The sequence below is a fragment of the Symsagittifera roscoffensis genome, chromosome 5, assembly GCF_963678635.1.
Source record: "Symsagittifera roscoffensis chromosome 5, txSymRosc1.1, whole genome shotgun sequence".
Classification (NCBI taxonomy): Eukaryota; Metazoa; Xenacoelomorpha; order Acoela; family Convolutidae; genus Symsagittifera; species Symsagittifera roscoffensis.
In genome coordinates this window covers 39681172-39708217 of record NC_087066.1, presented here as the reverse complement: position 1 = coordinate 39708217, position 27046 = coordinate 39681172, and the positions used below count along the sequence as shown (strand labels likewise).

The following is a 27046-nucleotide window of genomic DNA, read 5'->3' as shown; positions in this document are numbered from 1 at the left end:
TAGCTCCGGAGAAGTGATTTCACACCCGATCGCAAATTCTTCCCCGGCCACAGCACTGTTCAGAACTACAGGATTACCACCTACATCGGCAAATCCTTCGCCAACAATAATCCAAACCGGAACTAAGGGGACAAGTGCCCCTAATCCAATCAGGCCAGCAGAAACTGGAAAATCTTCCTCCTCCCAGATCACAAAATAGACAGCTCCAGTTTCACCCGGTGCGCCGACGATTACAACCTCGAGACCAATAGCAACTGAAACACACAGGATTTGATACCGGTTTCGTCCGAAAGTGTTGACTAGATATGAAGCTCACCAATTGGAAGCCCTATCAGACATGCGGTGGAAAAAAAATTATCTGTGTCAACTTGTTTCTCCGTCTCCTAAAATTCAACCCAACGTAGAAAATATTTCGGGGAGATCTCTCATCGTCCACACCGTCTGCAAAAAAAAATCTGAGGATTTTCGAAAGATCGTTAAAAAAGGAGTAAGAAAGATATTGAAAACTGAAATCTAAACTGTGTTTTGAACTCTTGAAAACTTTCATGCCAGTGCCAACACTTTAGTTTTCCGTATCAGTGATACTCCAATTTTTAAGAGGGGGAATTGTGGTACGGCATAGAATGTCATGTCTAGGCGTGACCAATTGTTTTGTGTGCTATAATTTAGAGTGTTACTTATTGTGTCAACGTCGAGACTGGTCTCCCATAAGAACCACTCTTGATTTTTGAACCTTTTCACTCACACACTTTCTCTTTTTCTCTCTTTTTCTCTCTCTGAGTACCGGTGAAAGATTTACAGTTTTGTCAAGCTTTGTTTATATGAAACTAAATTCCATTACCAAACTCAATCACAACTGTGATATTTATTTTTATTCAATCAATTTAGCAGGTAGATACAAGCGAAAAGAAGAAAACGATTTAAAATTTGATCACGATTGAAATATGAATCAGAAACTTGAACCACCTTCAAAAGTATTTAAAAAAATGATACAAAAATTCTATCTTTGAGACACTTAAAAACTTCAGTAAACCCCTGATAGGGGTGCGACCCGTTTCGAGTTTTAATTATATTTGTCGCTTCTTGCTTTTTATATCGCATTGAATAAGGTTGTAAAGCAATGTTTACCAAGCAAACCTACTTCACGAATTTTACTTATTTTCAAAATTGTAAAATTTGACTGTTCACTATCATACCACTTTTATAGAGAAAAAATTGTTCTCCTACTATTAACTTTTTCGTTATTTTTGAGGATCTTTTGGGACCTAGAAAGATTGAATAAGACTAGTGTTAGTATCAGATTAAGAAATTGCACAAACCTGGGCCGAAAATTAAATAGCGTGACGAACAGATAATGTACCGATTCTGAAAATACTTAGCCACCCATTAGTTGGCTAGCCCATTAATCGGAACAGCTACTCTGATGAAAACACCATCAAAACACATATACTCTATTTATGAAATCAATGTTAGCATGCAATGAAATTGTTGAGTAATTGTTCATAAGCTAACTCTAAAAGCAAATGCAGATTTTTTGAAAGCGTTTCACGTCAGAATTGTTCATATTTAGGCTGTGAATTTTTTTTTACAATGATTTGGGCTCAGCATTTTCAACGTTTTCTGATTATAATTCTCAACTCGATCGGTAAACTGAAGCCGAAGAAATGTTTCCATCCATCTGCTGGAGGCCATTCGCTGCACGGCGCGGAGTCATTATAATGCATAGGGGAGTCATTTCCTAGTTCGATGTCAATACACCACTTTCCTCCGTCTGTTTTATATATCAAGGATTTACCGTTTGAAATCTTGTAAACTCCACTGTGCTTGAACTGCGGTTCCTTGTGTACTTTATACACTCCACAGACAAATGAAAAGGCACCTCCAATGTTTTCTGCCGATGCGGTTACGATAATTTCATCTTTGTATTTTGACCGGTCTAGAGATTCCCATGGTTTGGAAATGAAAGTGTCGCAATCTAAGCCATCAAGGGTCACAAATGAACCAATTGGCAAATCGTGATCATACAACACCCACTCTCCGTCTTTACTGAAGTATTCCCAACCACTCAGTGGGGGGCTGTCCGTAATCTCTGCTCTAGCGGCGGGGCTTGTGTCATCAATCTTGTTCCTCAAGACACAGCTATGAAATTCATCCTCTTCTCCTACGACAGGAGAGCAGAACCACTCGTTCTTAGCTGACCTGTACAAGAAAAACGCCAGAGAAATTGGGATTCGTACATCAATTTTTACATGTTCATTCCGGCTCCACTTCAAACTTTTTGCGTAGAATATTGGGTTTTGATCAGTTGTTCGTAAAAACTCCATGTTTTTCATGCCATCTGGAGATAGTAAAAAATATTTAAAAAGAAATATTTTTATTTCACTTTTGCACTTTTGATAGAACCCAATTTCGGAAGATTTTTGTGCAGAAACAATATATCCGTCTCCGTCTTTGTAAAACGACTCGATAACTTTGTTCTTTTCGTTTTTTCTGAAGCCCAGTATAAGCGGAGTAGCATTTTCGTAACCCTGCGGCACCAACTCAGGATCGCACTTTATTTCAGTCTTCATTAGAAGCTCTTTCTCTGCTTGCGTGTATTTTTTGCCTTCAGATATGTAGGGATACAAAGCTTTCAAAAACGTGTTCTTCATTGAACGTAGCGCTTTGTTCTTGGTGTTCTTATTTAGGCTGAAGAAAGCCACTTTAACTGTTTTGTGGAATTCGAGAAAATTTTTGCAATCGTTTTCAAGTTCGTTAGCGATTGCTTTTTGTTTGTCATCGTCAAGAACGTAGAATGGTTCGATGGTTTCGCTTTGCTCATCATACGAAAGAGTGCAAAATTTTGCTAGAACTATGATTTGAGACGCTTTCGCTGCGTGTTCTAGATTTTCGATACTATTTCCTTGGGAAATAGCGAACTCAAATGCCTGTTGAGCATCTTGTAGAGCAAACCAGAACTGCTGAACAGTCAATTTGATTTGCTTGTTTTCCAAAAAGTTGATAGCACTCAATGTCTTTTTGCCCGCGATCTGAAGAGGAGCTGAAAGGATGATTTTAACCATCTTTTTGATATCCTTGAGAGTCATCTTCATTTGACCAAGAGTTAAACCAGTTGAACTCATGGATTTTATTGAGGCCCCAATTCCTATGACGTCTAAGGCAAGCTCGATCAAAGCAGTGTAGCTCAACGTAAATGCCAAATTTTGCGCGACTCCCTCTGAAAAAAATACAACAAAATAACTACGTTCACTTATCTTATCCAGATTGTTTTTTTATTAAAACCAAAGTTTTTTGTTTTAAGTTGTTTAATTGCTCCTTTTTGGTGAAAATTTGCAGTTGAATCAATAAACTGAACATAGAGGCGTTTCAGAGTTTCTCAGAGCTTGATAGTTTCTCATCACAAAATATCATGAAAAACACAGACATTCAAACGAAAGCCTCTAAGTCTTAAAAAAAGTTGGTATAAGTACAATCAGCAAAAAAAAAGATTTGAAGAATCGATTTTTGAAATGCAAACATGGGCAAAATATGTCTGTTGATTGTCGAAAGTACAGGTTTCAAAAAATGATTTGAAAATCTGTATACAAGAGTAGTATTGTATCGTGTCCCGGATCCTAAGGGGGGGGGGGGGGGGGTCCTTCCTAAGGGGGGGTCCTCACGTAAAGCAAAATCCTAGGAAAGGGGTCCTTAATTTTTTGGAGGACCCTCATCCTAGGATTTTGTAAACGAAAGAGATTTTCCACCCAAAAAGCAGAAGACCCCCTACTTAGGATCTTTCTAAGTTTAGCTTAACAACAAGGGACACGATACAAAAATCTTTCTAATTCCAAACTTTGGGGTCCTAATTATTGGTCCTGATTAATTATATGAATCATATTAATTGTTATGTTTGCTTAGGGTAAATGAACTTTCGACCTAGTTGAAATTTGTTAGTGAACGGGGAATTGACTTTTATGGTATATAATAAAAATTCGCCGGCCATTTTGGCAGCGTAGCTTAACTGTTGGCAGCAGTAAACTAATTCCTTAACTTGACCTAAATTTTATGGTGAAAAGGCAGTAAATTGAAATTACTCTCAAAAGGCGGCGGCCGTTTCTGGGCAAAATATACCAAATGATAAATTTGACAAATTTTGAAATAAGAAAAATGAAGTTAGAGGGAACTTGGTGTACTGAAGATATTGATAATGAACATTTACAATTAAGAGTGTTTTCAACCGCAGAAAAAAACTCATTTTTCAAATTTAGTAATGAACGCTACGTCGTCTTCCTCAAAAGGGCAAAGGAAATTTCAAAGAAAGAATACGAGTTAATTTTCAAAGAACAATTTTATTTGAGTGAGCTTCAACAAATCTCTTGGTGCATTTCTACAAAACAAAAGTATGGTACTGTGAGCGATTTGAATTTTGCTGATTATGAAAACGTATTCGACTATTCGTTTGATTTTACCTCAAAAAGGGTTGATAAAGACTTGGAGAGAAAAATCCGTCTATGTTTCAACAAGCTATCAAAATACAAAAAACTTCCGGTGGTTTATTTAATTATTTACCACCGTTATCTTAATGAGACTAAATGGTATTTGCAAGGTCACTTTTATTTCCACTGGCTTGAAACTCAGCAGGTTGGAGAGGTGTTGGAAAAAATAAATAATGAAATTGCAAAAAAGCAGAGTAACTCCTATTGATTTGAAAATAAGTCACGAAATTTATACGTCTTTGAAACAAACTTATCCTGATAATTCTAACCGACGCAACTATTTTCTAGCTGCATGTTCTCTGTTTTTTGTTAGTTCTGATAACCTTAACTACGACATGTTAATTAAGTTGAGACCTTATGGTGGCTTGATTGGTATTGATAACTCTTCCTTGGACAAATACTTGAAAAATTCCAAAATTTTACGATTGCACGCTATTTTGCACGATGCGGCCGGATTTATACACGAATTTTATCAACAGGGTCCCACGTACTGTTACATGTTGCCCTGGAACTGTAACAACAGCTTATTGGGACATTTGAGTGGAATAGCGTTCTGCCTTTTCATTAAGTTGAAAAAACCAGAAGTTTATCATTTACTAGAATGCTAGGCGAGAAATCAGTTGTGCTTGACGTGGAAGGCTTTCGTTACAAGAAAAACGCCTTTGTGGTTAAAGAATTAGCAATAACAACTTCAGACTACAGCGATCGACTCATTTTCCTACCTCCAGTGAATTTCAATATACTGCCAAAGCTTGAACAAAAAGCTTACAACTGGTTAACAAATTATTTACACGGTCTCCATTGGGAAAACGGTGATTATCTTTATATAAACATGAATCAAATACTTCAGAGTTTTGTGCTGAGAAATCCCGGTGCCGTTTTTTACGCTAAAGGAAAAGAAAAGACAGAATTTTTGGCCAAGTACTTGGACCGAAAGATTGAAAACCTGGATGATTTGGGCTGTCCTCGGGTTGAAAACTTATATTTTAAAAATTATCCAAGTTGCAATAAACATATTCCACATTACAACTCCAGGAATCATTGTGCCCTGAAGAAAACCAAGGTTTTTTATGATTGGTTGAAAAATGAACAACAGCGAGAGATCAGCGAAAGTGGAGACATACCTATCACCAAATTCAATGCTTTGTGCGTGGATGACTCCAGAGGGTGATATTAAAATTTCATTAACGAGAATAGAGCGTATTGATTGTAGTGGCCAAATTGTTCAGAGGAAGGAGCAAATAATAATTTCCGAAGAAGAGTTGTCTACGTTGAAGAGGTTTTTTCCAGTTATTGATCAATTTGTATACTTCCAGAGATTCAAGTTTATCAGAAATGTTAGCCAGCAAGCGAGGAGTATATCTTCCCGAACTAGTCTTAGTACCCAAACGTCAGCCAGGAGTTCAGATGGATCTAAACAGCAGTGAATTGCCAGATGAGATTAAGACGATTGTGAAAGAGGATACTGTGAAGAAAATAATGTACTACAAAAAAACTGCAAATATCCCAGCAAACTTTGTTTTAGAAATGCATGACATAAATGATAGAGATTTCACACGTTATGAAATTTTTTACTGTTCTCAAAAGTAATTTAATTTTTTACAAGCTTCATTCACAGAGACAAAAAGTCTAACACAGTCTGTAGAATAAATAGTTTCTCAAATGTCAGAAGCAACAACAGCAGTAGATGAACCTGACGCAACATTAGTAACAGAGTTTGTTTATAACGAGACAAACAGTGAAAAAAATCATGGAAGTTTTGTAACAATGTAAATTTGCCAAGGTCTGAAGTAGTTTTTGTTGCGCAAATGGTAGTAATTCTAATTTTACTAACTTTCTGCATTCTCAAACTTTCTTTCACTAAATTAAGTTGCGAAGAAACGTCAGTTTGGTTCTCGATTTTATCAGGCTTGGTTGGTTAAGTACTACCAAACCCAAGAATATGAATAAAGTGATTGATACTTCGACAAGAATTTTTATGGCGATAGTGGGACCTTCAGGATCCGGGAAAACTGAGTTAATTTTAAAACTTCTGATGGGAAATACTTTTTACCCTAAATTTGGAACCGTTCAATATCTTTACAAAGAGATGCAACCTGCATTCTCAGAAAAAGTGTCTTCTCGCGAAGTGAATGTGGAGTTCATGAAATTCGACGGATTCGAATCTGTGAGAAAATTAGAAAATGTTCTTCTAGTTTTCGATGATTCATGTGAAGACATCTATAATGATAAGGAATTTGTTAGGTTAGCGACAGCGGGTAGACATAGAGGGATAGATGTAATATATGTTAAGCATAACTTGTTTCAACAAAGTCGATGGTCGCGTACGATTGATTTGAACACTTCACACATCATTCTGTTCAAATCGCCTCGCGACGTTCAGCAACTAGACCTACTAGGAAGACAATTGAATGTATCAAAATTTTTGAGAAACTGTTACGAATTAGCTACCAGAGACTCTTTTGGACATTTTCTAATCGACTTGGACCCCCGTACATCAGATTGTTTGAGATATTGTTCAAATATCACACCACCTGGGCCAACAGTTTTTTATTTACCCTTATCTGAAGCAGAAACTACTCCAATCACAAATCGCAAACATCGAACGATTCGAGACAGCATACAAATACTTAATAACTCCAAAAACCAGTGCTGTCAAAAAACGTGCGATTATTTTAAATAAAGAAGGCTTCCATTTAGTTCGACAAATACTTTATTTTTGTTACAAGTACCTCACAACTTAATGATGACTGCTGAAGAATTCATTCTAATTCCGAAACACTTATATGTTAAAGAGCAGCCACATGCTGCACGTGTTCTTCATGATAATAATATTAAACATAAAAATGCTCAACTGTCCTATCTTAACCGGCTTAGACCCCAATTACCTCCACAAACTAGTAAGACTACTGCAACGAAGGAAACATTTACGGATAATGTTGAGCCCCAACAAGAACAGCTTAAACTGTTAACGGACGATGAAGAAGTACCGGTCGAACGTGTTAAAGACGAAATACTAGAAGAGAAACACAATAGACAGACCGAAAGCATTTTAGGACAGTTACAAGTTTTAGAAGACAAAAAATTTGTTAGAGCAAAAACCGTACTTGAAATCATAGAAAATTCAGAAAGAGTAACCATAAACCGTGACAATGAGGTGATATATGTAGATAAAGTACCAACAGGACTTAAAGCTACAATATTTTTATACGACATACAACAACCAACGAAAAAATTACACAATCCGGCGTTCATTAACATTTTAACTGCTCTCAACTTGAATGAAAACCTGGTAATAAATCGAAATGCCAAACACGCGGTTCAGTCAGCGTCTTTTAACGCTCAAGCAAAACGAGAACCCGGACCCTCAAGAACTCGCTCAACATCGCCCACTTGGCAGGAAAAAAGTAGTGCAAACCTTAAGAGAAGTAAAAAGCACAAACGAAAAAGTCTCAGCGGTAATAGAAAAACCCGAAACCAAAAACGTGAAAAAGAGTCAGAAGAAGGCTCTGACTCATACGGAACGCCCCATAACGATTCAGATTCTCCAACGTCAGAAAAGACGAAGGCGCAAACAAAACAATGGGAAAATTACCAAGATTGAAGAAAAATTGTTGAAAACTAAATACAGTGACAAAGGTCCCGCGTTATTTGGTAGTGTGAACAACTTGATAAAAGCAAGCAATTTGTCGCGAAAGAAAGTTAAACATTTCCTTCATACTGAACCTGCTTACACGAAATATCGAACTGTGATCCGAAAAACGCCGCGACTCAAGGTCATAGTTTACGATATCGACGAAATCTGGTCATTAGATCTGGCCTTTGTTGATAAACTTGCCCAGTAAAACCATGATGTTAAGTATCTGCTTGTTGCAGTTGACTGCATGTCCCGCTATCTCAGAGTGCAACCCTTGAAATCAAAGTATGCTACTACAACAGCAGAAGCGTTCAAACTAATGATAACGACAAAACAACCGGAAAAAGTATGGGTGGACAAGGGCACAGAGTTTAAAGGGTCCTTCGAAGCATTATGTAAAAAGAAAGGCATAAACACATATAGCACAGAGAGCGAGAAAAAGTCCGCATTCGCTGAGAGAAATATCCGTTCCTTGAAAAATCTTATTTATAAGTACTTGGAGGATAAATGGACTTACTCATACATTGACAAATTGCAAGATTTTGTCAATGCAATTAATTCGAGAACAAATCGTGTCACAAATCTTGCACCAAATAAAGTAACTAAAAAAGATGTTCCTCGCCTGATTTCATTAAGAGCAGAACAGTCTTTGAAGTTAGTTCGACGTCCAAAGCTTTATGTTGGTGATTATGTTAGACTTGCCAAAGTAGACATACGTTTTCGCAAGGGTTACAAACAATCGTTCACCGATGAAGTGTTTGAAGTTTTTGACATACCAACACGAAATCCCCCAACATACAATTTGATTGATTCTAACAGAGAACCGATTGAGGGAAAATTTTACGAGTCTGAACTAATTCGCGTTCTGGAGAAGGACAATCATGACTGAGGGCACTTCCAACAGCCTTTTCACCCATAATGTTCCCCCTTCCTTCACAATTACCCTAGTTTCATCTGCATCAATGAACGTTTTTAAAGATAACACTCTGGCCAACTTCAAAAATCTCCTGAGTGAAGAAATAAATTTGCAAGGCGAATGGAGAGTAGCAGTTACAGAAATTACCTTCCCTACTCAGATAAACAACGTAACTGACAACAACATTGTGTACTACAAAAAAGATCGGGTTATAGCAAGCATGAAAGTTGAGAAAGACAAGATCTCCAGACCTTACCTTGGAGAAACAGCAAAAATAACAAAAGGAGAATATACGAGCATTGATCAAATACTGGACGAGATTCGTCGAAAGACAGAATTAGAGAAATTGGATTACGTAATAGATCCAATAACCAAACATCTTTCCTTATGGCTGCATTATTGGGAAGGTATAACTTTTTCAAGCCCGCAAATTCCTAGCCTACTTGGATTCAAAGGCGTCAGAGATGGAACTGGTTATCATATAGGTTACAAACAAGGAAGCACGAAACATAGCACATTCTCTACCCAAGATCTTATTGCTGACTATCCCGTTGATGTATGCGCTGGTACTCAGCTTATGTTTATTTATCTGGACATAATTCATTATCAAATAGTCGGAGACACAAAAGCACCCCTTTTACGAGTCATTGATACAAATCGTCGAGTGAAAAACGGTTACGCATGTACAATTGAACCGAATCATCGTAAAGTGTTTAGTAATTTGGATTTTAAAAAACTTTTGGTCAATAATATTTCCAATATTTCTGTGAACTTGCGCACAGAAACTGGAGGACTTGTTCCTTTCGCTGGAGGGGGAAAAGTTGTTCTGACTTTGAAATTTCAAAAGTTTAGCAGTTGATCAAAATGGATTCATATTACCACAACCAAGCAAACCTACCACATTTCTCGGGGCATTATAGACAACGAGGCAGTGGCTTCGGTGCATTAGCCTTGGGAATAGGAAGAGTCGCACTTCCACTGGCTCGAAAATTTGTGATACCCGCGGCTAAAAAAATCGGAAAAGAACTACTTCTTCAGGCAGCTCCAGAACTGATAGAAGTTGCAACAAAAAGAAAAAGTCCTAAGCAGGCACTCAAAAGCACCGTTAGAAAAACAATCAAAAAGCAAGTAGGAGGAGGAAGTAGATCTCGGAAAAGTCATCCGAAAAGAACGACGGCGTTTAAACGAAAAACGAGACGCGTCATTCCCAGAAAACGAACTGCACAGAGAAGTCGCTCCGATTTCTTTACAAGGGTTAAAAATGATTTCTAATTTAATCCCGAGTGAAGCAACTCACAGCTCCTTGGACTTATTTGAGAAACCGCCTTTACTTGTCACTTTTGAAAATGCATTTACCCAAAAAATTGGACCTTCCTACTCTCCTGATGGTCCTATGCTCGAGTTTGAAGTACTCGGCGACAGAAATAATTTCATCGATCTTCAACGTACTCGTTTGGAAATAGTTGCACGAATTGTTCGAAGCAATGGAAACGTGCTTCGAACGCATGCTACAGAGGCGGCAAACAGAGATACGCCGTATTTTGTTAACAATCCTTTATCTTCATTATTTTCTGAGTGTACACTGTCTCTGAATGGTGAAAAAATATCAACTACCAATGCTAATTTTGCCCATAAAAGCTTTATTGAGACCGAGTTTTCATACGGTAATGATGCCAAGAAAACATGGTTGGCTTGTCAAGGTTATTATTATGAAGAAAATCCATCAGCCATTGACGGTGCTGGAAGGAGAGCTGATGATGTTACGGAGCGTAAAGGTCTCGTTGCGGCCTCGAGCGAGCTGAAGCTATTTGGTAAAATTGCTTGCGACTTTTTGTCGTGTGACAAGCATCTACTTAGCGGTGTGACAATAAGATTGTCTCTTAGACGTTCTCCTAATGATTTCGTTGTCATATCTGAAGATGCAGCTAAACACTACAAGGTCCAAATAATCGAAGCTAACCTCTATGTCAGAAAGATGACTGTGACTGACTATGTTCTCTCATCAATAGAAAAAACTTTGTTGAAGAACCCGGCAATTTACAATTACATCGAAGTAGTACCAAAAACGTTTCTCGCAACTGCAGGAGTACAAAGCTGGCGACAAGAGGATGTTTTTGCAAAAGAACCTGTTCGAAGAATGATAGTAGCAATGAGCATAAACGAAGCATATTTGGGTACTAATAGAACAAACCCTTTTCATTACCAGAAATTTGGGTTGAATGAGATCATTGTGTACAGAAACGGTCTACCCATTGCCGGAACTCCCATCTCAACATCAGACAATAAAAGAATTTATTACAATACGCTTGAGGCTCTTGATTTTGTTTTAAACACTAGTCATGGAATCAGTCTCGCTAATTATGATAATCATTATATTATGGCTACTCAGGAGGCTTCACACGATTTTATTCATCCTGAATTGACCAATTGCACTATTTCGGTCGAACTCAAGTTTGACGCAGGTCTCGGTAATAACGTCGAGTTATTGTTTATGGGAGAGCGTGCATCAACAGTTTATGTGCGTTCAGATAGAAAAATTACCAAAAACACTCTTATGACCTAAGATAGACATGGATAATCTTCAACTAGTAGAAATTATTAACCGTTGTAAACATTTGAAACATCGCTTTAGAGGTGTTTTTCCGGCAGATTTGCCATGCTCTTCAGTACTGAAAAACGATAATACATTCATGATTATGAATGCCTCACCATCGGATCAACCTGGAACCCACTGGTTGCTTTTTGCTCAAGCTGGAGGACAGATATTCTTCGCAGATCCTCTAGGTAAACGATTATGTGATTATCCCCTCGTGTACAAGAATATGCGACGTACAATTCACGAGGGAAATCAGCTACTGTTGAAAAAACCAATACAATCAGCTGATTGAGTGTTATGCGGACTTTATTGTATTTATGTTGCTCATGTTATAATTACAAACAAATTTCCAATAGGTTTCAAACTTAATGATCATGATTTGATAAGATTTGCCAAACATATGTTATTCTAAATTAATTTATTGATGTTTTTGTAAAATTTATAAATTCGTTTTTTTTTTCAATTCATTCTTATTAACAACAAAGATTTTTTCTGCAAGTTTATGTGAACCGCGAAAAGTTTCATATCAAGTCCTTCGAAATATTAAGGCATGGCAGTTTGGTTTAAGGGGCAATAGCTAACCCGGCGTTGCTCGTCGCTACGCTCCTCGGGAACGCCTCCCGCTTGTGTAGTAACATTTTTTTTTGATATACAAGAGCGAAAGAAAACCAATATTTAAAACTTGAATTTCTTCTCCATGATAAATTTCACAAACAAAGTGTTTGAATCAATTTCCATACAACCATACCCACTTAAAATTATGTCAATTATTTTAGAAAACTCAGCAGCGTTTTCACCATTCAAAATATTAGTAAAGCGTTCAATTGTTACGTTAGTAATCAGGTCAGTTTGAGTTTGAACAGATTTAGTCTGCGAGCCGAAGCAAACTTGAGGCAATCGTCTGCGAAGTGGAACCCCACTAACATCTAAGTTGTTGATGGAGTTATAATTCACAGCTATTTTCAGTTTTTCCATCAGAGGGCCAGACAATTCATAGTTGGAGCAACCCAAAATTAAATATTTGAATGTAGAGAGAAGACAAGGAACAACGAAGGCTTTTGAAGTCATCTTGTTAAGTAAATCGGTAGACTCTTTCGTAAATTCGACCAGTACATGATAATGTTTTTCGTTGTCAATCGAATGGTTGCAAAAATCTAATTTATTCGAATGGGAGGATACTGCAAAATTTGCTTTTGAAGCGAAGCCTGAAAAGTTGGGTTCATGATTCAGGATGAAAAATTTGTAATTTTTACGGAACTGTTTGAAATAATCAGGGGATTGCTCATACATTGCTTCAACCATTGCTTTGAAGTTTCAATCGAATAACGAGTTGATAATGTTACACAACACGACAGTTATCATCGTTTTCACTTTCGCATTCCTTTTCAGAGCATGAAGATTTTTTAGATTTGTTTCGCTTTTTTCTAAGTTTTTCAGTCACGTCGCAGTTTTTTGCTTTCGTCAACCTTTTGATTTTTGTATAATTGTCCGCCAAGGACTCGAATTCACCAGTTGACAAAGTTATTCCTTGTCGATACTTGAAAGTTCCCTCTTCGTCTTTTTTGTACAATTTGATAGTTATGTAAGTACCGGTCTGTGCGAATGTTTTTGCACCGACTCTAACTAAACGTTTATCATTCGAAGATATATCCCTAAAATCATCGAAATAGTCTACATCCGTGTCAAGAGAAGCGTACATTATAAATGAAGAACAACCAACTGGTTTTTAGTGTGGAACGTTGAAGAATGACTGATCACAGTATACGACACAGATCATGCGCTCACAAAGTAAAAATTTAAGTGATAACGTTTACGAGCGCCCTAAGCCATTTTGATAAGACTTAATCACCAAGGATATAATTTCTTTAACGATAAACCTCTTTTCATATGGGTATTTAGTTACTTTTTCCCCCGGCTATTGTCTAAAAATCTTCTAGTGTTATTTATTGTGACGGTTATTTTAATGACTGTTATGAATCATGGTAATAAATTTCTAACAGCATAACAAAGAATGTCTGGCAAACTATCATGAAAACTTGATTTTGAGTGCTTTCGCCCGTAGCCACTATAATAAAGCTATCACATAAATCTAAAAAATCGGGTTTTCACATTCATTCCTAACATGACCTCAGGCGTCATGCTTAAAAGAATGAATAAAATTTGATAGCCTCGCCTAAAAAGTTATTAGCTTTGACCTAATTGAACTATGCCACCCCTTTCCTGATCTCATTCTCATTAATAAACTTTTCATACTTTTCATTCTCTCAATTTCATTTCGGTAGTTCAGTCATTTCATTTTAACAAAACTTTGAACCTCTTCAAGTCATGACTAGTCCTTTACAAATAATCTCAGTGTCTGATCGAGAAAGAACAATTATTTACCAAACATACACGAGAGAGTCGATTGCAGTCATCCATCAACAGAAAGAGAGAGTCTCTCCGTCTACAGCAAGTCCGTTCAATGACTTGGCTCCCCGAAAAAACGACGAGAATCAAAACGAGGAATGGACTACAAAAAGTCATATCATGCTACCGAACTACCTCCTTGATCACATCGATCTACTTAGACAGAATCGAAAACGAATGTACGAGAGTTGCACTATTCGCGAGAGCTATCCGGCATTAGAAAAGACGGAGATAAACGACACAACCTCGCTCGAGCAGTCTCCAAGAAAAATTCTCTTCGCGTATGACTGCGAGTCAATGCCGTTGTATGAAAATCAGGAGGGATGTATTCGTGATTATGCAGAGCGCGAAGCGTACTGGGATATTCCGACAGCAATGTCTCCCGAGTCGTTTGTTAGGGGAGCAGTTTCAACTCCAGAACAATCAACTTCCTATTCGGATGCTCGGGTTTCATCAAGTGCGGAGACAATTGATCTAGTCACCCCAGATCTCATTCAAGGCACTCCTCCAAATGCAGCTTGCTATGCGCCAAAAAAGAGAAAACTACAGTTTCGAGGTTTCTAATAACTTAAACAAAAAACTTTCCTTCTTTTCAAATATTATTCCAAGGTTTTATATTTTCATTTTTGTTTGATTTGACTTCTAAGCTGTTTTAACATTACTGTGCATATATTTTTTGTCTCAGTTTTTATTTTGCTTAATAGATCAATTAAAGTTTGCCCCGTAAAGTTTTCAGCAAAATGTTAGAGAAAAACTAGAAAAAAATCACAAATCGAGAATAATTTTACGCTAAAATTGTTGTTTGAGAAAGAATGAGAGAGAGAGAGAGAGAGAGATAAATACACTTGCTCAGTAGTGAACCCCATTTGGAATATCCTTTTCGGGATATTGCTTTCTTTTCAAAAGAAAGATAAAAATGGAAGGGTCCAACATTTTCTTGTTGGTAGTCCAACCATATTTTCATTGGCTTTTTTTATCAAACACTCTCTGTCCTCTCTCTCATCATACTTTGTGCCCGGTGGGGTTAGCCAGGTCTTACGCAAAGTAACAGAGAGTGTTTTAAGCCATAAATCTGCATTATATTACATTCATATACATGTTTTGGGTGTAAAACGGACAATTTTTTGGTAAAAATGTGAAAAAAAAAAATTATGTTTTTTTTTCGAAAAATGAACATGACCCTTAACCCTGCTCAGAAATTCATGGCAAATTGATTGAGGGTAGTTTCAATGGATTTGGAGAGAAAAAAATTTTTTCCCAATTTTTTCAATATTTTCACAAAAATCAGATTTTCTCAAAAAATCACAACTTTTTAAGCGTCTACTCTCATTGATTGGGCTATAATTGTTTTTTTTTTAATTTCTACGCTTGTCCTAATTACGTATCAGATAGCTCCTAAAAATTTCAAACCACATTCACTTGAGTTTAAAACGAGAACGAATAATTCAAGCTAAAAATGAAGGAAAAAAGAAGTTAAAAAATTATGTTTTTTAAATTTCGAACTTGACCAGTAGAACTGTGCTCGAGGTCCCACAAAACTTACTGGTTTTTTTGTTGATAGATTTAAAAGACACTTTTTTAAACATTACTTTTTCTTTTTTCACAACATAAAAAGTTTGAGGTTTTCCTTTATTTTGAAAAAAAAAATTTCACTTGAAATTACAGAACGGGAGGCGTTCCCGAGGAGCGTAGCGACGAACAACGCCGGGTTAGCTATTGCCCCTTAAACCAAACGGCCATGCCTTAATATTTCGAAGAACATGATATGAAATGTTTCACGGGACACTGAATGACATGAAGGAAACTTTGATTCCGATATCTTTTACACATTCAAATGACAATCTATGCTTATCATGCGTCGGTAACTATCAAGGTGTCAAATTTGCAAAATTTTCATTTTTTAAGTTTACTAGTTTATTTCAACTTAATTAGTTAGTTGAGGGCTTTACTTTCTGAATACTTTTATCTCATGTTTCTACTTTTTATTATACCTATTTATGCAAACCAAGAAGTGGGCTTGAAATCATTAGGAAATTACTGTTTCACGGTTAAAATTAGTCAGAAAAAGTTTTAGGCTCTATCCGAATCATTCTAAGCTTTAAATTTTGTAATTTAGTGCTGAAATGTTAATTGAAAGTCTAAACCAGTCCCCTAAAAAAGCCAAAACTTTATCGCTAACCCTTAAAATTAACAGCAAAAGTTTGAGGCTGTAAATGAATCAGTTTTTAGTATACAAAACCCCTGCACTTGAGCAGAGTGATGAGACATATAGAGCTTAAAGCTAGAATAAACCCTGTTTTTGGAAAGGAAAGTACTTATTGTCAAGACGGCGAAGTATAACTCTCGTTAATGGCTTCTACTTGCCCTTACCCGCAAAGTTTTTTGGTGCTAGTCACTTCTCGCTTTTGCTTTTTCATAACCAGTTCTACTTCTTGAAATTTTCCTGAATTACTTCAGTAACTTCAACAAACAATGCCGAACTCTACTTCTATCGCGACACCTGTTCCTTGCCAGCAGTGCGGAAAAATACTGAGCTCTAAAAGGAACTTGAGAAGACATGAGCAAAAAGGTCACAAGATCCTTCCTCCCCCTCCTCCTCAAACTGTTTGCGATGAGTGTCTCGAGTCATTCGAGAGTTTGTCGGAAGCCCGAGAGCACGTCGAGCTGGTACATGACATGACTTCGACTAGTCATTGTATCTATTGCCATACAATATTTCTCACCGCGGAAAGCTATGGACAACACTTGCTGAAGAAGCACGCATTGCCAGTTTGGGACGGCATTGAGACGACGTCTTCCGCTGCCCCAACGGAAAGCGCGTTCAGAGGCAAATTGCGTCGATACGATCTCAAAGTTGGTGAAAAAGAAATGGATTTGCTTCAAGTCATGATGCAAAACAAGGAGGAAATAGATGCTCTTATACTGGAAAGGGTCAAAGAGGGTCCGAACAAGGTGCAATTCCACGTGGAAGTGGGAATGATCAAAATTCCCACTGTGCAAGACGGGGACAGTGGAAACTTCGAAAGGACCATGCTGTTTCTGAACACTAAGACATTGACAGTGTACTTCGAGGGAATAGCTGGGGTTCAATTCTTGGAACTGATTGAACATATGGTCAACCAAGTCAATTCGTTCTCTTCTCATGATAGCGGATGGATTATTGACAGAATTGAAAAATTGCAAATCAGTTTCGCGGCCTTCTCACCAATAAGAGCAGGATCCTACCTCGAGCTACCTGATGCACTCAGCGCAGCATCTACTCTGCTCACAAATATCAACACTAAAGATGATGACCGTTGCTTTCTCTACTGCTTTGTTGCCGCATATCACAATGTGAATGAGCCGGCCCTCTACCCCACATCTAGACGGTGGCTGGAGAAAAACAAAGTCTCAACCTACAATCTCGACAAAGAAGGAATTGTGAAAATCAATGGGGAATACGAAATGCCAATGGGTCTGATGGATATGGACAGATTTGAAAAGTTGAACAATTGTCAAATCAACGTCTTCCGGTGAGCAAATTCTAATTGCCTTCTAAAAATTTTAAAATTCCTTCAATAATGTTCTTCACCTATTCAAACACCCTTTTTATTTCATTCCAAACCTAGGAATAAAAATTATTTTTCTGTTCAGCTACAACGATGGCGAATTGTTGCCCATAAGAGTATCGAGCAGATTCACTACTAGCCTGATTGTGGACTTGTTGCTGCTGACAGATGGATCAAAATATCACTATGTGTTGATAAGTGATCTCCAGAAACTGGTCGAGTACGTGCGGCACAAAGTGCACCGATTTCAATCTGAGATTTGTCGCAAATGTTTCCACACATGCGCTTCATTCGAAACTCTGAGAAGACATCAAGAACTGTGCTACCAAGACGAAGATGTCGTCATAACAATGCCCAAGCCGGGAAAAGATGACCACAAGTTCAAAAACTTAACAGCTCGTTGGTACGTACCCAGAGTAATCTACTTTGATTTGGAGTCACTGCTCTTACCAGTATACGGACCGCAACCTGATCCGCGAAAGTCTAGCACGCAAACAATTGAAATTCATCAACCGTGCGGCTACGCGTTAGCAGTAATCGAATTTGGGAAAAAAGACCTGTTAAAGTTTGAGCTTAAAAGAGGACCGAATGTGATGGAAGAGCTAATTAGCTCCCTTGAATCGTTAGCGAGACAAATTTACGTAGAAAAAAGGAAATATTACACTTTCACTGGTATAACAGACCAGGAACGGGAAGATGCTACAATTTGTTGGATATGCGAGAATGATTTTTCCGACAATGATCAAGTGGTACTTGATCATTGCCATTACACCAACAAGTTTCTGGGTTGGGCACACAATGAGTGTAACGTTAATAGAAAAACAACAAATTACATTCCAGTGGTAGCTCATAATTTGTCAAATTATGATTTACACTTTATAATCAAAGCGCTGGCAAAAAGCGATTCGGAAAACACTTTTTCCGTAATACCCGCATCTGAAGAAAAATATATATCCTTGACAATCTCAGTCTACATAAAAACGTACACGGACAAAAACGGAAAAATCAAAAAACTCTACGAAAATCTGAGATTCATCGATTCGTATAGGTTCATGCTAGCATCGTTGGCAAAACTTGTCGATAATTTGCCCAACGAAAAGTTTTTTCTGCTGGAGAACTATTTTGAAAAACTCGGCCACTCACGTGAAAAAGTCAGTCTGTTGAAACAGAAAGGGCATTACCCCTACTCATACTTCAACTCATTCGAAAAATTCCGAGAAACTCGCCTTCCCCCACGAGCAATGTGGAAAAATAGTCTAACAGGAGGGGATGTGAGTGTTTCAAGAAGCGAGTACAATCATGCCCTTAAAGTTTTCACCGAACTGAAGTGTGGCTCACTTGGTGATTACCACGACTTGTACTTGACTACAGATGTGCTATTGCTTGCTTCCGTTTTCGAAGCTTTTCGTGAAGTTTGCTATCAAACATACGGGCTGGATTGCGCCTGTTACTTCACGGCAAGTAACCTTTCCGGGGACGCCTTTCTAAAAGTTTGTAAGCCCGAACTGAAACTCTTAACGGACCGTGAACATCTAGACCTTGTGCAGCGAATGATACGAGGAGGCATGTCGTCGGTTTACGCGCGCCGATTTTACAAAGCAAACAATAAATACCTCGACGATTTTTCGCCCTCAGAACCATCAAGCTACATCCTCAATATTGATGCAAACAATTTGTACGGGGGGATAATGAAACACTGCCCTTTGCCCTTAAACGATTTTTCAATAGTTGAAAAAAGTCTGGCAGACATACTGCTCACCAGCGAAACCTCAGAGTGGGGTTATATAGTTGAAGTCAATTTAACCATACCCGAGGAGCTTAACGACTTCTTTGCTGATTACCCCCTTGCCCCCTCTCGTGAAGTAGTGGACATCGGTGCAATGAGCAACGAGCAAGTCGACATGTTGGGAAAATTGGGAATCACCACACTGCCAAAAGTGCCAAAGCTTCTACAGACCTTGCATCCTAAAGAAGGTTATGTTTTGCACTACCTTACCCTAAAATTGTACCATGAGCTGGGAATGAAAATAACTCACCTCGGAAAAGTTCTTCAGTTCCGCCAAAGTCACTGGATGGCACCCTTTGTCGAACTCAACACCCGCCTACGAAAAGCCGCGGTAAATAAATTCCAGGAGAACTTCTACAAGCTAATTGTTAATTCAGCTTTCGGTAAGACAATGGAGTCTAAGTTAGGAAGAAAGAAGCTGGAGATTGTAAGGAATGAGAGAGAACTTTTACAAAAAACAGCTCTGAGCACAATGAAAAGCTTTCAAATCATTGACGATCAATTAGCCACAATTAGCTTTTCAGTAACAAAAATATTATGGGATAAACCTATGATAGTTGGTGCGACCATCCTAGACCTCGCCAAGCGTTTCATGTTTCAGTTTCATTATCAAAAAATGAAACCAAATCTAAACTTGGAACTCCTTTACTCGGACACGGATAGTTTTATTTACGCTATAAAAACTGATGACGTTTACCGAGACTTGGAGAAAATAAAAGCTGGTTTCGATTTTTCAAATTACGACAAGGACCATTTCTTGTTCGAGGATACCAACAAGAAAGTTGTGCTGAAGTTCAAAGACGAGACTGGTGGGAAGCCGATCAGAGAATTCATCGCCCTAAAACCGAAACTATATTCGGTCGTCCTTAATGGTAAATAAAATTTAAGCCACCCTTCCACCCCCTATTCCTACCTTTTACAGAACAAAAATACCACCACCAACCTACCTACACCCCTTAATTTGTTGCATTAAACTATGGGCATTTAGCTGATTTAGGCAACATTATACAATGTTGCCTAAACGTTGATTTATCTGACAACATCTTCCCTCTTTTTTCCACTTTTTTAATCATAATTTGGAGTCTTCTGCTCTTTTTTGGTAAAATGAATCAAATTTTGTTCGGTATAAATTGAGTGGCTGAAGTAAAATGAAGCTATCCCCTACGTTGTAGAAAAGAATAATAATATTGCTTCTGTTTAGAAGGCACTCAAAAATTGAGTGCCAAAGGAATTAAACGGAGTGCACAGAGAGAATTGGTCCACCAAACCTTCAGGGACACATTATTCACTGGAAAAACAATGAGAGTATACAACTATAATATAGTTTCGAAAGGTCACACCAATATGACAGTGAAACAAAACAAACTTGCATTATCACCATTCGACTCAAAACGTTTTCTACTTTTCGACGGAATTTCGACAGTGCCCTTTGGCCATAAAGCCGCTGAAGAAAATGCTTTTCTAGAAGACATTTACATGGACACCGAGTGGGCCAACTCATACAATGAAACTGATAACAGTTCTCCCGATTTTACACTTCCGGATTGGGGATTTTTACAGCGGCCCTACTCAGAAGCAGAGCTGCAAGAAGAAGAAGAAGCTTCTAGTAGCCGAGTCCGTGAACGTCCCCCTATAAAAAACCCATTTATTTTATCTGAAGCTTCAGAAGAACGACCATCTAAGAAACAGCGCAAAGAAAACCAAAACAATAAACATTAAAGTCTGAAACATATATTTTCAGATGATTTTTACTGTTCGTCCTTTTTATACTTCGACTTGTATATGTTTTGGTTTTTACCAATTTACAACTAATAAAATACTCGTATTGAGCTCAATCACTGTTTTAACATAAATAGCTTCAGGCAAATAAACTAGTAGACGCAAACCAAGTGTTAATTCAAACAAATGTGTGAAATCCTTAGGCTTGTTTTGAATAACAAACTTTAATAGCATGACAAATCTTTGACGAAAAGAAAGAAAGAAAGCCAGGAAATGATATCCACATGAAACTAGGACGAAAAAAGAAAAGTTCAGGAATTAGGACGATTAATTTTAATTATCGCGGGAAAAGGGACCGCTTTCAAAGGAATTAGAAGGAATTATTGTATCGCGTCCCGGTTGTTGAGCTCAGCTTAACAAGATCCTAAGGAGGGGGTCTTTTACTTTAGGGGTGGGAACTTGCGATCATTTACAAAATCCTAGGATAGGGGTCCTCCAAAAAATTAAGGACCCCTTTCCTAGGATTTTGCTTTACGTGAGGACCCCCCCCTTAGGAAGGACCCCCCCTTAGGATCCGGGACACGATACAATACTACTTACAAGAATGAGTTCATGTTGTGAATTGATAAGGCTTGCTACTCGCGAGAGCAATAATTGTAACATTTTAATGAACATCAATTACCGGAACAAAAATAAATCAATAAATATTTCAATTTGAATTAAAAACTTTTTAAAAAATTTATTCAAAAAATGAAACTTAAGTACCGCGAAAAATTATCTTTTTCAATTATCTCCACAAAAGCAGAAAAATATTGTATTTCAATTACCTCCACCACTTAAAAAGAATCCGTGCTACGCGAACTAAGCCGACAAACATGAACAGACGGACAGTAGATCGAAAAAGCAGACGTTTTCTTGCTTTTAAAAAACAGGTCACGACCGAATTTGAACCAAAATCCTTTGTAGTCTCAATCAGGCGTGTTATTTCAATGCCAGTTCTTTTTATTTGATGTGAAGCGAGATAAAACATTTGCGCAGGCTTGTGAATAAAAACATATAAGGGGAAAAATACTACCCGTTTGCAACACCTTTGCTTACCGCGAGGCTAATAAATATCGGTCCTTGCTACATTAAATGCCTGAATATTGATAAGTTGCTATTACACATACATTTTAGAAACTAAAATACATTTAAAAAAAAAATTTTCCCACATGGTATTAAGGAATGTGTTTAGCGTCTCGTATTGTCATAATTTGACTGAATAATATGTTTTATGCGTGTTTTAAGCACGCAATGTATCGCACATTAACTATCCCAAGCAGGCCAGTGAGCAGTTTCCAAATCCCCACTACTTTTGAAAAGGATCACAAATTGAAATTTTTACACATTTTAACATGGTATAAAAATTTTTGTCAAAAACGCTTGCTATTAAACTAATTGAATAAAAAATTCACCCCCAGCATAAAAATTTCCAATTTTTCTTCGATAGGTGGAACAATAAAAGAAGAAGAGTAAGATTAGGAAACAGAATAAAGTATGAAAAAAATAACGCAAAAATTTGATCACATGGGCGAAAAAATCTTTCATAAGCATTCCGAGTACCCTGACACTAAAAAAAATTGACAAGAAATTTGAAACGTTCTGATTTTATTTAGAAAACACTGTTATAATCTATCATAATCGATTTAAATTAATCTTAAATGAATTTTTTCGCGTCAAGCAATAGCCTTTTAATTCATTTTACAACGATTATAGTCGATTACTTTGAAAAGTTATAGAGAACGGCAGCCAAATGATGCAAAAGTTTATGGAACTGCGGTGCGGGTAGTTAAATCAGGTACGGATTGTTTGTACTTTTTACTTTGAAGAAACTTAAATACCAGTGAGTGTTAGCCCGAGTATGTTTGCCAGTCCTCCCGCAATCGCCTCCACGAAATTGTCCCCGTCTGGAATAGCAGTATCCAAAGTCTTGCCCGCCCACAGTTTCAGTTTTTTCTGCTTTCTTTTCGTCCATCGCAGCCAAAGCTTCGAGTTTTCACTCAATTTCTTGTTAAAGTGGAACCTGATCTAAACTACATTTTATGATTGGATAAATTAGATATTTTACCAATGTAAAGTACTTAATATTAACCAATCATGATCCATCTGACTAACAATCCACTTATTTGTAAGTGCTGAAATTACTTGTAATTTCAGCACCAGAGAGATTTGAATTTAACTTAGAAATTAGTTGACTCTCCAAGAAGACTTCAGCAGCCGCAATAAACCAGTATACCCTAGATCTATTGAGCCTAGCAGAGACTAGTTAAACAACCTGAGACTAGATAGTATAAGAGTAAGATTAGGATTGGTATTAGACTAAGAAGTTGCACGAATCTATCCGGCCGAAAATAAGATAGCGTGACGAGCAGACGGTGTACCCTATCCGAAATTGCTCTATGAGTTATACCCATCGGTCATAACTCATCTGGTGCGACCATAAGTCTCGAACAAGACCTTAATAGCTTAGAATTAACCAAAAACAGATTAGAATTTAGACAAAACATTAACAAAATGTTATACGACGATAATTTAATCGAAATGTCTCTACGACTCAATAGATCAGAGCCAATATTCCGAACAATAACAGAACTACCCGGAATTGGAAGAAGACCTCGAACCAGAGACGACATACGACAAAGTAGAAACTTACCATATAGTTATATGATAGTTCGGCAAAAGCCAACACAAACTTTTGTATTTAGAATACTACTAGCAATGAATTTAGATTTTCATTTGCAAACATAAAATTTTGAAGTCAATCTTCAAAATCATTTCAGGCGCTAAACAAAATTATTAATATACAATAACGACTGATAAAAAGATCTCTGATCGTTTTCCTAAATTCTGCAGTAATATATAAAACATGTTTGAAAAATATTTATTGAAAAATCAAAATAAAAATTAGTAGCATGACAATAAATGGTTAGTAATCATAAATCATCCTGTTGTTCCAGCTTCATCACCTAAACATAACAGCATTCATAAGCTCACTAATATCATAAAAACACTAAATCTTTTCTTTACACAAATTTAAATCATTTTAAACTTAAATTCACTTAAATTTAAAATCAGATCATCAAGGCTCATCCTTGGATCTTAAATAATTTTCTATCTAATTAAATTTAAAACTTGATCATCAAGGCCTATCCTTGGATCAAAAAGAACAATTTTGTTCTCCCCCACCCACTTAGCTAGTGTCTAACGACCTCAAACGTCGATTCACTATCCAACCCTTTCTAAAAACCCAGGACTAACAGAAATTTTTGAACAAAACTAATCATTCAAATTAGGATAAACAGTGAAGAACTTCGGTTATTCATCCTTCACTTGATCCCCCCTCTTACCAGACCCAGGATAAATCTTAGACTTAGTAAGTTTAAAATAGTATCTAACGAACTACTCGCGTTCTAATTATACCTGAACCTTGTGGATCGATTTACTATTCTCCAACCCTTGAACACAATCACTACCCTTAAGTAAGATTAAGTAAGTTAACACCTTAGCTTATACTAGCCACGAGAAAGTAAAAAAATCATTCTTCGGAATCGATATACTTTTCTCTCCAACCCTGAACAAATAGATCCAGGTTAGGCTAATCAAAAAATCGTAAGGACTACCAGTCTAAGAAAATAGAAATCATTTAACAACCTTTTGCATCCGTCATCCTAAACCTTCTGTCATTTAAAAACCTAGGAAATGAACAAACAATCGTTTTACACAATTGTGAAATAGATAACAAAAAATACGACCTTGTAATCACACCTCATACACAAACAGTTGGATACACTAGAACAAAACGACAAACACTAAAAAGAAAAATAATAACCAAACAAAGACAAATAACACGAAAAAGATTTTCAAAAAACCGAAACGCATTTTCAGAATCAGAAACCAGCAGTTTAGACGAACTTTATAAATTAAAAGAATCTATAGATAAAAATTGCCCCATTCACGATCAATTATATTTTTCCGACTCCGAAACAACTTCAAATTCATCAAAAAGAGGAAAAAGAAGAATAAAAAAGCAATATAAACACAAACCAGTACATTTATACAATTGGAATCAACCAATTAGACACATTGATAATTACATATTAACAGTCATCAAACGAAAAAATGAGCTCAACGCACACCCCAGGTGAAGAAAGTCCAGATGATGATGATATATTCCCCTTCATTGTAGATGCAACTACTGATAGAGGACAGCATATACTTTGCAAAAATTTACTTTTAAATTTGTTTGAACCCGGAATCAGTCCATGTAAAACAGAGTTCCCAGATGTAAAGATCAAAAGACAAATCATCGATCACTATCTGAAAGATATATGTAACTTAACACAACAATACGGAATCTACTCCATAGAATTCAGCTCACCAAACCAGAATCACAGCAAATATGTAATTCAAACAGACGACCTTGATTTAGAATTCTCAAAAGTATTCTCAGAATATATAAAAAGCATACAATATCATAACTCACAGAGAGCAAACTCCATATTCACCAATGAAGTTTTTGCAATAATATATAGTTATATCTCGATATTAGAAAACGAAATCCCAATCCCAAATGTCTCACCGACAGAAACATCTAAACACATAAGAGTACGACATGAAATCACACTACTCTCTAGTTTTCTAAATATAATTCAAGAAAATTTCACTAAAGATGAAGTTTCACAACATACAAAACACGACTTACAAAAAATTTTGGCATGGTTTATAATAGATTATTTCACACATAATATAGATTTAATTTCACATGCAAGAAAAAATTTTAGACCTCAAAACTCAAACGATGATACTGCCATCACAGAACAATCAGACTATGTTTGGGACCCCGAATGGTCTCATTATGCATTCATAAATATCCCACAATCAATCTCCAGTCAAGCAATAAGTACAATATCTTATGTAAGAGATTATGTAAAAGTAACACCATTAACCATTGATGCAACACCATTAAACTATAATACATTTTTACCTGATATGCAAAATAATAGTTTAAACTCCACAGTCATACACAATGAAAACCTCAATGGAACTAGGAATCTCACTCAACAAGATATCCAGACACCATCACACTTCATAAATGAAGAAATCGTACACACAACAACTACACAACAAAGCATTTCACCGATACGTCCAAACTTAACAACACCAAGAAATACAAACTCTTCACAAACACAGGTAACCTTACAATCGACCGTTAAACCTTCGGTTGCCCCAAAATATTCACACATGGATTATCAAACATACAGACCCATGACAATACCCTCAAAAACACGTAAAACGTTCACTAGAAACAATTTTGCAGAACATAATTATAATTACACACATTCATCAAAAACAAATTATTCCCGACGAAGAAATTTTAATAATTATACAAGATCTCGAAACTGGAATAACCCAATGGCACAAACTAATTCAGTAAATTTTCAAACAAATTTACATCCTCCACAGGATCGTAGTGAAAACTATCCATTTTTTCAACAAAATAAAAATAAAAAACAAACATCTTATCAAATGGATTACTTATCCTCAGATGATGATTTTTTACAACCAGATATATTTGCACCATATAATCAAGAATATCGTGGACAAGGAGTACAGAAACCACATACAAATCATAGAATTTTTTCTCCACAACCGATAGATACACAAAATCAACAACCAATTCAGCAACAAAACCCAATCAATACACAATATTTTCAACCAATTCAGCAACAAAACCCAATGATCACACACTCGTATCAACCGACACAAATGCAAAATGAAATACCACTCCCATATTATCTTCAACAACACGAAATAACAAGAAATCAACTTTCAAATTTTTCTCAAATGCCAAATGCAGCAGAATCATTACAAATGACAATGAATCCATACCTTATGGGTGGATCATCAATAACATCAAATAAAAC

The 27046-nt window shown here is 36.8% G+C and overlaps 2 protein-coding genes across 2 annotated transcripts in view; both read right to left on the bottom strand.

Moving 5' to 3' along the window:
• Nucleotides 1-27046, bottom strand: part of LOC134845457 (U2 small nuclear ribonucleoprotein A'-like) — a 361634-nt gene that overhangs the window by 87077 nt on the left and 247511 nt on the right. The gene's annotated exons all lie outside the window — the stretch shown is intronic.
• LOC134846066 (uncharacterized) lies at nt 1463-23133 on the bottom strand. The gene is made up of 2 exons (XM_063863252.1): nt 22964-23133; nt 1463-3217 (listed from the first exon to the last, which is right to left on the bottom strand). The coding sequence occupies exon 2, from the start codon at nt 3120-3122 to the stop codon at nt 1611-1613; it is 1512 nt and encodes a 503-aa protein (XP_063719322.1). The 5' UTR covers nt 3123-3217; nt 22964-23133; the 3' UTR covers nt 1463-1610.